This window comes from Myxine glutinosa, chromosome 1 (assembly GCF_964187855.1).
Source record: "Myxine glutinosa chromosome 1, kmMyxGlut1.1, whole genome shotgun sequence".
NCBI classification, from domain to species: domain Eukaryota; kingdom Metazoa; phylum Chordata; class Myxini; order Myxiniformes; family Myxinidae; genus Myxine; species Myxine glutinosa.
The window spans coordinates 83,903,199-83,915,020 of NC_136261.1; the positions used below are offsets into that span (position 1 = coordinate 83,903,199).

General features: G+C 45.2%; 1 protein-coding gene across 3 annotated transcripts in view; it reads right to left on the minus strand.

The window, feature by feature from the left end:
- The window catches only part of PRKCSH (PRKCSH beta subunit of glucosidase II), a 306,309-nt gene that overhangs the window by 96,562 nt on the left and 197,925 nt on the right, over positions 1 to 11,822 (minus strand). For all 3 annotated transcript variants that reach the window (XR_013622808.1, XM_068114189.2, XM_068114202.2), the window contains one exon: positions 107 to 176. Coding sequence is in view for 2 of the 3 variants with exons in the window: in XM_068114189.2 (XP_067970290.2) it covers positions 107 to 176 (70 nt within the window). In the remaining variant the exon portion in view is untranslated. The remainder of the gene's footprint in view (positions 1 to 106; positions 177 to 11,822) is intronic.

Here is an 11,822-nt window from a genome sequence, read left to right on the forward strand (position 1 = left end):
AAAATAGATATTACGGTGAGACCTGAACTTGCATAATTTATGCTGCTAAAAGAAATAAAAATAAAGAAAAAAAATGCAAATTGGTAGCCAAGATAGCCCTTCTTACTTTAGATCAGCTTCCACCGATCGCATGGAAGATTCCACCTCGGAGAGGTCAGCCCGTGCTTTGTCAGCAACTGAGAAGGCAGGGGAGGACAGAAGACATAATAAAGAGTGAAACCAAAATAACTTTCAAAGAAAATATAAGTGGATAATGCACTTGCACTTAAAGGCAGCTTTTAAAAGTTGCTCGGTTCAGTGAGATACACAAAACAGCCTCAAACTTAAAATGTGATTGGAATAAACTATGAAAAATATCTATGCCTGTGCTGTGAAGAAAAACAAAAGATTGTCAGATAGAGAAATAATAACAAAACAAAACCAACAAGAAAGAGCAACCAGAGATTGCAGACCCTTGCCAGGACGCGTTTGTGCTGCATATTGTGGGGTGTTGCTTTAGGGGTGTACACTAGAATATAAGACCTGTTGCTTTGCTGATGGAAATACCAATCTTTGCTGCGATGGTTAATCTATTGGGGTAAGAAAAAAAAAAAAAACATTCCTGGGAGATCCTGCTCTCCGTGCAGGGATAACCAACGTCACATGTTGGCATTTGTAGTTTTGACACGCGTGTCCACATACCCATAAAAATAAAAACAAAATTTTTTGGATCACAAACACTCCTGGTAGTTACCTGAATTCACCGTTGTTGGATTTATTGAAATCCGTTAATCCCTTCTCAAGTCATAACACGACAAACAGACAAACAAACAAACAGACAGACAGACAGACAGACAGACAGACAGACAGACAGACACAGCTCCTTTTACAATATAGATTCTTTCATTATTTTGTAGAACCACACTTTCATCAAACACGCATGACACATGACGTCCTCTTTATAAAATTGAATTCAGTATTGTATTTAAAATATATATTTTTAAATGAGGCTGTCCTCGGGGTCTTTTGAATCCCCGGGGTCTTTTGCATCATCGGAGTCTTTCGGGTTCTCGGCTTCGTTTTGGTCATTGGGGGTGTTTTGAGTCCTCAGCGTTATTTGGGTCTTCGGAGTCTTCAGGGTCCTTTGGGTCTTTTTGGGTCCTCTGCGTTTTTGGGGTCTTCCGAGTCCTCAGGGTCTTCTGGTTCTTCATGGTATTTAAGGGTATTCAGGGTATTTTGGGGTCTTGGTGGTCTTAAGGGTCTTGGGGGGTCTTAAAGGTTCTTTAAATGTCCAATTGGTCTCAGCAGTCCAAAGTGTGGAAAGCTACATTCCAATAGTACATACTGAAACATCCATAATTAAGACAGGATGGCACACTCTTAAAACAGTACATAATTAATACATGTAATGAAAACTCACATGGCTGGAGAAGATAATATAGTAGAGTTTCTACTTCTTCAAACAATAACAACTTCGAGCTGCCAGACTGTAAGACCAATCATGTTGGAATTTTAAACTTTTTTTCCGCTTTATGACTACAACATTTTTTTTTTTTTTTTTTGTATACAACATCGAGGCTCGTGAAAGAGCTAACATTGATCACACAAAAAGTCAAACCGACACATAAAACACAAAATAAGGGGAGCGGTAGACAAGATGGGGAGAGAGGGGGAAGGACACAAACACAACATTTGAGAGCAGGGACATCGACAGAACTGTGGAAGGGAGAGGGCTTGGGGGGAGGTGGGTGAGGTATAAAACATATGGACACTGCAAGGACTTCCAGGAAAGAAGTTGGAATTTCAAAAAAAGTGGATCTGGGGTGAATTAGTGGGGGTAGAAAAGATCAAGGTTTTGGATGGGGGAAGATAAGAGATGGTGGTGAACAGCTGTTTTAAAGACCTGGAGGGAGAAGTGGGATTGAAGGGCGTGGGGGAGTTTGTTCCAGAGGCGGGAGAAAAGAAGAATGAAAGAGTGAAGGTGAGCAGAGAGCCTAGATTTTGGCAGTTTAACCATAAAAGGGTTGCTGGCAGATCTTGTGCGACCTGTAGGAATATTTCGGGGACAGAGCACAGAAAGAGCTGGGGGAGCAAGGCCGGAGAGGAGTCGGTAGCAGACAAAAAGACCACCAACCTGCCTGCGGTGAGTGAGTGAAAGGCCCTCGGAGTTAGTTTCATTGTGGGAGATTTCAATAATTCTGAAAGCTTTGGTTTCAACAGCGTGAAGCCGAGCTAGGTGTGAGGCAGGAGCACCGGCCCAGGGGGGGAACAGTATACCATTGAGCTGCGGATGAAAGCCTTGTATGTGGTGAGGAGCTCAGGTGTGCCAAGGAAGGACTTCGCACGACGGAGGATGCCCAGTCGGCGACTGGCTTTGGAGGGCAGCTTGGAAATGTGGTTTTCCCAAGAAAGATCATGGCAGATAGTGAGACCCAAAAGCTGGAACGACAGAACTTCTTGGAGAGGATTGTTGAGAAAGTAGATGGGAGGGTTTTTCCAGTCGGTCTTTTCGGAGAGACATAATAAGGGTGTGAGATTTGTCAGGATTGAAAGACATGTTCCACTTGTTTGACCAGTCTGTGATTTTGTCCAGGTCTGCATAGAGTGAGGACGCTGCAGACTGCCAATCTGAGGGATGAGGAATGGAGCGGCAGAGAGTGGAGTCATCAGCAGAAATAGAGAGGATTTTCCAGAGAGTCGGAGAGATCATTGATGAAGACCAGAAAAAGCACAGGGCCCAGAACACGACCTTGGGGAACTCCAGCCAGAACAGGAAGGGGAGATGAGAGAAATCCATCCAGGCCCACACGTTGACTACGACCAGAGAGGAAGTCTGCAAGCCATGCATGAAGATTTCCATGGACACCATAGGAGGAGAGTTTGGTGAGCAGAGCTGGGAGCCAGACCGTATCGAAGGCACGTGATATGTCAAGGGAGACAGCTCTGATTTCCTGTTTGGCATTGAGGACCTCCATTCATTGTTGAGACAGCAGAAGCACAATGTCCAGAGTATAATTTTCCTGGTCTGAATCCAAATTGATGATCGGATATCAAGCCATTGGAGAAAAGGAAGGATTTGATATCCGAAGTTCGCAAAAGAAGAGTGGGCCAAACTGCCAGGAGAGAGGTGTAGGAAGCTCATTCAAACGCAAGGAAGCGCTTGACTGCAGTTATTTTGCCCAAAGGCTGTGCTACCAAATATTAAGTCCTCCAGTTCCTCCAGTTCGCAAAAGAAAAGTGGGCCAAACTGCCAGTAGAGAGGTGTAGGAAGCTCATTCAAACGCAAGGAAGCGCTTGACTGCAGTTATTTTGCCCAAAGGCTGTGCTGGTGTCAATAATTTTGTCAATGCCATTTCTTTTTATTTTCTGATTTAAAAGGATATATTAAGTTCTGAATCAAAAACAAAGGTTCTGTAATATTTAACAGTGAAATAAATAATTGTGGAGACCAAATACCTTTGTGAATTTCAACTTATTGTGAGAGAAAAATTGTGAGTTATTTGAAAAAAGTGCAAGGGTGGCAATATTTTTGGCCACGACTGTATATCAATCAAAAAATGCAGAGCGAGCAAAAAGACAGCAAGTGGTTCACAACGCATTGGAGTGTACGGCCAAACTATTCCTCGACAGTGGAAGAGGATTCTGGCATGTGGTGCCAATAAGGAAGAACAAGTTGAGTATTCTACCCCCGTTAATATACCCAAAATCCACATCTTTCAATCCCCGACTTCATTCCTGAAATTCCTTCTCGTGTCAATTCGTTACGTGTACCCCTTCCCTCTCCCTTCTCCCCCCCCACCCTCCCCCCACTCCCCACCTAGCCCTCTCCCTTCGAACAGATCTCCCGATGTCCCTGTTCTCTTCTGTTGTGCTTGTGTGCTTCCTTCTCTCTCCACATCTTGTCTCCCCCTCCCTTTATTGTTTTACGTGTCCGTTAATGTTTTTTGTGTTCTATGTGCTAATATGTGTTTGATGTGCTAGCTCTTAAACGAGCCTCGATATTGTATACCAAAAAAAATAAAAAATAAAAGTCTGCTTCCTCATAAACCTACTGGTACCTTTTTAACTCTGTCTCTGGGGTAATGCTCCCCTTCCAATCATTCCCTCACTAAAAATGGCAGCACAGCTGACTCTGCTCGTGAGAAGGCCGAATGCCTCAGTTCTGTGTTTGCTTACAAATATTGTGTCCATAACCCCATCCTCCCTGTACAAACGCTACCCAGTCATATCCGACTGCTCGTGGACTCTGTGTCTTTTTCACCTGAGAAGATGGAGAAGTTTCTGGCAACCCCAGTCAATCTTATTCTGAAACTGGCCAAGACATCATCAGCGCAAGTGTCCTAAAAACCTTCTCTACTGCTCTTGTACATCCTTTTTCTGCTCCCTTCACCCTATAATTTGCCTAAGGACCTGACCTCTTCCATCTGTTTGGAGGTCAGCCGCCATCACTACATTACACAAACATGGTAAAAAAAACAAAACAACCTCTTAACTAAAGACCTATCTGCTTACTTTTAATAAATATCAGCAAGGTCAGCAAGATCCTTTTTCTGCTCCCTTCACCCTATAATTTGCCTAAGGACCTGACCTCTTCCATCTGTTTGGAGGTCAGCCACCATCACTACATTACACAAACATGGTAAAAAAAACAAAAAACCTCTTAACTAAAGACCTATCTGCTTACTTTTAATAAATATCAGCAAGGTCATGGAATCCATCATCATAATTGACATCAATCCTTCCATTTCTCCAACGGCCTGATCTCAAATAGTTTGGATTCAAACCTAGTCAGTTTATCCCTGATATGCTACTTCTGATCTCCCAACAATGGAGGGAAACCTTCAATGTCAGGCATGACACGAGGGCCGTCTCTCTCGACATATCTCCAGCATTTGATAGTCTGGCATCCCGCCTTGCTCTCCAAACTCTCTGCTTGTAGCATCCAAGGCCACCTACATACATGGCTTCCTAACTTCCTCTACTCTCATAGCCAACATATGGCTCCCAAAGGTATCCTCTCATCCTCTCATCTCCTCTCAGTGTTTTGGGCCCAGTCTTATTGCTAATCTTCAAACATGTTTCTGACTCTCAGGAAAATAATCTCTATCTCTTTGATAACGACTCTATCCTCTGCTTTAACATATCTACTCATTCAGATAGACAGGCAGCAGCCTCTTCCTCTCTTCACATGTCTTGATAGAATCACAAGCTGGTCCAACAATTTGAATATGTCTTTCAATCCTGAAAATCTCACACTGCCTTTCCAAAAAGACAATCGGGTGAACCCTCTTTATCCACTTCCTTAACAATCGTCTTGAAGTTCAGTCACTCTAACTTTTTGGCCTTATAATCAACTTTTTATGGGATTTTGCCCGCCACAAAGCCGACAAAGGCCACTCGAGGTGGACTGCAGTCTTTCTTGAGCAAACCACCTATCTAAGTTGGCCTGCAAAGCAAGTCACTTTCAACTGGGCATTCTCTGTTGAGCAAAGTCCTTCCTTAGCACATCTGAACATTTATCTTTCTACAAAGCCTTCATCCACATCTTGATGAAGCACTGCTCTCCCCTCAGGTCTGGCACCCCTGCCTCACACCCTGCTCAACTTGATGCAGTGGAAACCAAGGCCTTCAAAAACATCGGAATAACCCATGATGAAGCGTTCTCCCTGGGCCTAACACTTTCACATTGCAAACAGGTCAGTGGTCTCTCTGTCTTCTACCACCTCCTTTCTAATCATGCATCCTTTGCCCTTTCTGTGCCCTGGTCCCACCCCTTTCCCACCTCCTCACCCATATTTCGGCAGAGCACACAAGGTCTGCCAGTAACCCCCTTCTGGTGAAACTTCCAAAATGCAACTCACTGCTCACCTACATTCATCCCTCTCTTTTCGACCCATGGATTCAATTTCCTCAGTCTCTTCAATCTCATTAATCGCTGCATTTTTTCAATACTGCTGTTCACCACAATCTCAGGTCATCACCCATCCACTATCATGATATTTCTACCCCCATTAACCAAGCCTCTTTCTTCGTTTACAGTTTTTCCTCCAATTCTGTGATTGAGAGTATGCGGCTGTATCCATCTTGTTTACCCAATGCCTTCCTCTTGCTGTCTTTCTTCCTCACGTCCCTAATATCTCCAACTTTCCCCCTACTTTGTCCCTCAACCCCACTGTTGAATGCTGCCCCCGCCCCTCCCCACCCCACATCTTTCTACTCTTCTTTTTATTATTTTACATCCTGGTCCATTCTATGATCTAGCTCCTCCATGAGCCTCAACACCATACACACAAAAAAGAATAGTGTAAACCAAAAACGACTAAAAGAAAGCCACTTTTGACATTCCTGAGGTTAAAAAGTAACAGTGTCCCCCCAGTGTAAAAAATGTGAACACAAATCAGTCCAGAGTTCTTCCTTTCACCAATAAAACAATTATGGCAGACACCTGCCAGAGTTATTGCAGTTGCTGTGTCATTTCATAGACAAAAGTACCATAATACACATATCGTCGGACCCCGCTATTCACGGGGGATACAGTCGTGGCCAAAAATATTGGCACCTTTGCACTTTTTTCAAATAATGCACCACCTCCTCCACATTGGCATCATTATCTGGTGGCGCTGCAGGTAAATTCATTGCATTTTGACCCATGGGTAAGAAAGACTTGCACGCCATGCGGCTCCTCTCCCTTGTACAACTTCCAAACCTCAAACAAATACTCAACTAGTTCTTCCTTATTGGCACCACATGCCAGAAACGTCTTCCACTGTCGAGGAATAGTTTGGCCGTACACTCCAATGTGTTGTGAATCACTTGCTGTCTTTTTGCTCGCTCTGCATTTTTTGATTGATAGACAGTCGTGGCCAAAAATATTGCCACCCTTGCACTTTTTTTCAAATAACTCACAATCTTTCTATAAAAATAATGTCACGTGACTGCTCTCAGTTAAGACCGAGAGTGAGCCATGGATGGAAACGAGCGTTAATGGAGGCGTTCAACTCAAATTGATGGCGGATGATACACGAGGAGAAGAAGAGTACCGACTTACATGGCCTCGCTGATGTCTTCACCCTGCAAAAATAACACACGAACCGGGTTTAAAATGTACAGTGAAAATAATACAAAGGATTTATTATAACGGAATGTGACGAAACGTCTGACGAAAGCGAGAAAACAAGAGAAACGCGACGTTAAAACTAAAACCTAAATGGAGCGCTCCCTCACCAGACTTAAACACAGACACAGGGATAAAATAACGTGGAATGAAAATAACTGCGTATGGTTATTTCGTGCACTTAGCTCAATCGTCTTGGAGTCTCGTCAGGATTGGCCCTGTTTGCGCAGTCCTGATGCGGCTCCGGTGTTGGCGGGAAATCGCTCGACATTGGCGCGAAAACAGGCCTCGCACACCCCGCACGTTCATGAGGCTTCGGTGCTCTCCAGCGGCCAGCCACGCGTCATTTCTGCCTGCCAAACTCGGCCTCCTCACAATCCCCAGCAAGGTCTTGGCACACCGTCGCCCGCACCGAGGTCCAGAACGTGAAGATAGGGGAGAGCGCAAGAGGGAAGAGAGAGGAAAATGTCGGTTTCTCTCCACCTTTTATCGATCATGTCGTGACGTCATTTGCCACTCTCTACCAATGCCCGCAGGCCACCACGGCTGTGTTTCGCTCTCCACCTATCACACGCAGTTCGCCCTTTGACGTCATCAGCATGCCCTCCCAATTGATCGACTCCCGCCCAATAGCGAGTCCTTCTGGGCGTGGCTCCCGGCTTGCCTGTGCGATGTGTGTTCAACCTGGCTGGGCAATTAGTGGTAGTGTTTCATCTGGGTTTCCGGTTAGTTTTATTGTCATTTGTTCTGTGTGGTGCTTTTAATGGTGAGATTCCTCACTCGTGTTTATGTGCGGTGCCATAAGGGACAACGGATAAATCATAAGGTCTCACAAACAGGGGAATTAGCATAATCCCTACGATAATTAGCACAATGTTCATCCTTGTATGACCACGGACATACACTTACACGAACAAACCGCCTAAACAGGTCCCTGACTGATGTACATCGAAGTGGATCTTTCTACTCACGACCATAGGACCACTTACCTATACAGATCTACCTGAATCTATATATCACTCGACCCCCTCTCCCCCACACCCCCCCCCCCCCACTCCCCGACATAACAATAAGTTGAAATTGACAAAAGTATTTGGTCTCCACAATTCTTTATTTCACTGTTAATATTATAGAACCTTTGTTTTTGATTCAGAACTTAATATATAATTTTAAATCAGGAAAAAAAGAAATGGCATTGACAATATTGTTGCGGTTTTGAGAACCCACACTTGCTTGTAAATATAACATCATTAAAGGTTAAAGGTAGCACCCCATAAATAGGCCACAAGCAACACGTAGGTCACCAAAGGACATCAGTTATTTCTTAGTATGTGTTAGATAAGGCCATTTTCCAATAGTTGAATCTGCGTTGCGCCAATCAAATAAGAGTAGGCCCTTTCGTTCATTTCGCAGCCTCCCTCCAAGCGACGCCATTAAGCGCGCTCCAGTCTGTGCCCCATGGCCCCTCCCAATTTGGTACGCTCCTTGGCCGCAGCCTTCGCTGCCCGTGAGCTCGCTCAACGCCGCCATAAGCCACGAGGTGAAGCCCGGAAAAAGGTGGCGGAGCACCAGGGAGGTGTGGCCACGTCACCCAGCCGTCAGGGCGGGGCCGGTAAGCCATAACCAGCCAACCAGGGCTGAAGTGACATCGCCTGACAGGGCGTGGTTGGGGCTCGCGGAGCGTTCGCTGGCTTAACCTATAAAAGCCAGCGCACAAAGCCCTCAAAAGGACTGTGCAGAAAGAACTCGCTGGCGCTGATTACCGGAGGACTGGCACAATTTGCAGCGTGATAAAGGACTGATCGTTGTGGAAAGGACTGTCGTGATTACGGAGGACTTGCGAGTATAAGGAATCGCGCTTGGTGAAGAGGACTCGCTGGCATTGGTATTCCAAAGAGACGCGCTGTGGAAACCCGCTGTACTAAGGGCGAGCGCGCGGCACGCATTGCCACGAACGGCAGCGTGCAGGACATTGGGGAGGGGGCGTTTGGCACGAGTCGTGTGCATATTACATACGCGAGTATACCAGCCTTCCCCCCGTCATTATTATTTGTCCGCTCGCGTTCCACTACGTGAAGAGCTGCCTGCCGGGTTTCTTCTGCTGGACCGGAGCCAGGCTGGAGCCTGGACCCCATCGCCGGACCTTCCACCCTACCATCTGCAATCCTGTGTGAGTGTCTGTGTGTGAGACGGGCCCGTTTGTCCAGGGAATAAGTTAAGACTGTAATTAAGACTGCCCTGTGTACTTTTCCTTCCTCTTTCTTTCTTGTACATCCTTTCATTTCCTCTTCTTCTTTGTACATTTGTTAATAAATTGCTCTGTTCTTTCTATTTTCCTGGTTTCCTCTTATCCGATCGCATCACTCTTTTCTCTAATTGGGTAAGCGTGGCACGATTCGGAACCGCTACAATCGGGTTTAGTCACATTGTTAACAGCTCGGAACGCGGATCGCTATCCGCTCGGCGTTTCCACCAATATCCGTGATTCGGGTGGAAGTTATTCCCTCGTTTCCGGCCGGCGTTAGTACTTAGGTAGTAGTGAATCCCTCGGCCTAACAAACCCTACCTAACGCCGTGCCGGGAAGGACGTTATAACTTCCAGGACTCGCGTCGGCCAGATAAAAGGACAAGGGGATTAACCCCCACTTGATAAGGTGAGAGCCGACGTCGGAGATCTGTAACAATATCATTGACACCCCAGACTTAATATTTGGTAGCACAATCTTTGGACAAAATAACTGCAGTCAAGCGCTTCCTGTAGCCACAAAAGAGCTTCCTACACCTCTCTACTGGCAGTTTGGCCCACTCTTCTTGTCCAATATTTCCGGCCATGACTGTACGTTCCGAAGAATGCCGCGAATTGCGAAACCGCGAATGCGTATGGCGGATGGATGGAAATTGCTTCAATGCTTCAATGGAAGCATTGCTTCAATGCACTGCATTGCATTGCTTCAATGGAAAGGGGAGGTGGGGGGCGGATAGGTTCCCGAGTCACTAAAATCCACGAATAGAGAGGAACAAACCGAGAATGGCGAGGCAAAATCCGTGAACGGTGGGGTAAATCCCGAGAATGTCGACGATAATCCACGAAGGTCGATGAAAGTCACGGAAATGGTGACGCAAATCCGAGAATGTCAATGAAAATCTTGGAAATGGCGAGGCAAATCCCGCGAATTTCGGCGATAATCCCACAAATGGCGAGTCAAATCCCATGAATTTCGGCAATAATCCCGGAAATGGCGAGGCAAATCCTACGAATGTCGATAAAAAAACCATGAATGCATGCCTTGCCGGTTACAATAGGGAAAAGGGAGGCAGCTAATTGCACTGACAGATACTATGGAATGTTTTCATTCTGTACAGTAACTCACGGGCATAACGTGTTATGCAGCTGGTGGAACATCCCGCGAAGCTCTCAATTATAGTGCGGCTAAAATTTGCGGCCGCGAAAGCCATGAAAACGCAAAGCACGCACAGCAGGGAATGTAGAAGCAGGTCATGCTCACGGTTCGGGGAACATGTTTTTTGCGTATATCGAGCTGCTTTATGTATGGCTGGTGAAAGATGGGTTTTATAAATGTGTCAAGCTCGCAGCTTGTGAATTTTTTTTTTGAGCCCCTGAAAAACAACGAATTCGAACACGGCCACGAATAAGGAAAAAAAACCCCATGATAGGCGGAACACGGCCGTGAATAGAATAAAAACTGCGAATTCACGGGATACATTTCCGCGGGATTTCACGCGGGAAACTCCTTTCCACGGGAATTCACGGGACAATAGATAAACAGGTCGCATTTTATCAACCGTGAATACGCGGAACCCGCGAATAGCGGGGTCCGACTGTATTATTAGGTTTAAGTAGAAAGAAACAGAACACACAAAGGTGAAGCATTTGCTGCAAAGAGAAAGCAAGAATGACTAAAAGAGAAAATTATTGCCATAGATTTAAGCTAAAAAATAGAAATTGATGCAAATGCATACACAGATATGCCTCCACCCACGGTGAGAGGTAAAACATTAACCGATCACTAAGTATCATGTAATCCAACTTAAAATCAATTGAATACTTTCTACCAGGTCCTGAAACTGGAAGGATCATCCAAAAACAGCTGACCACACCCTTACTTTCACCCTTTAAACACCAATCTGTGATTTCAATCAATCTTAATGTGGGACGACAGATGTTGGAAGGACAGAGAACGTTGAAAAGTAATATCAAACATAAAAAAGGGTGATGAAAAAAGTGCAACAGCAATCAGAGTGCAATGAGCCTTCAGGCAAGTTGTCGGCAATGACGCTGACAGATAAAGTATCCAATTTCAAAGCCACAAGGTGACTGGAACAGGATTGCCAAATATCAGAAATGACCGTGCAAATGGAAAATCTTGAACCACACAAAAATCTGACTCACTCCGTTTTTTAAGCCTCAACTCTGACCAAACCTCGTGCGTCATTTTACAAGCGAGAACACCCCAGTGCGACTGGAAGAGTGGAAGGGGAGGGGGGGGGGGGGGAGGGGTTACAAATCCTTATGGCTGCCGAAAATAAAATGTCAAAATTGAGGAAAACATAGGATGTGAATACGGCAAAAAATGGACAAAAATCTAAATAGCCTCACAAACCGTTATTTTGGTATTTGGACAAATTACTTCTGAAGAAAAAAAACAACTCATTGCAGACATGGAACAAGAGTGAGACAGGGAGGGAGTCAGACAGACAATGAAACAAA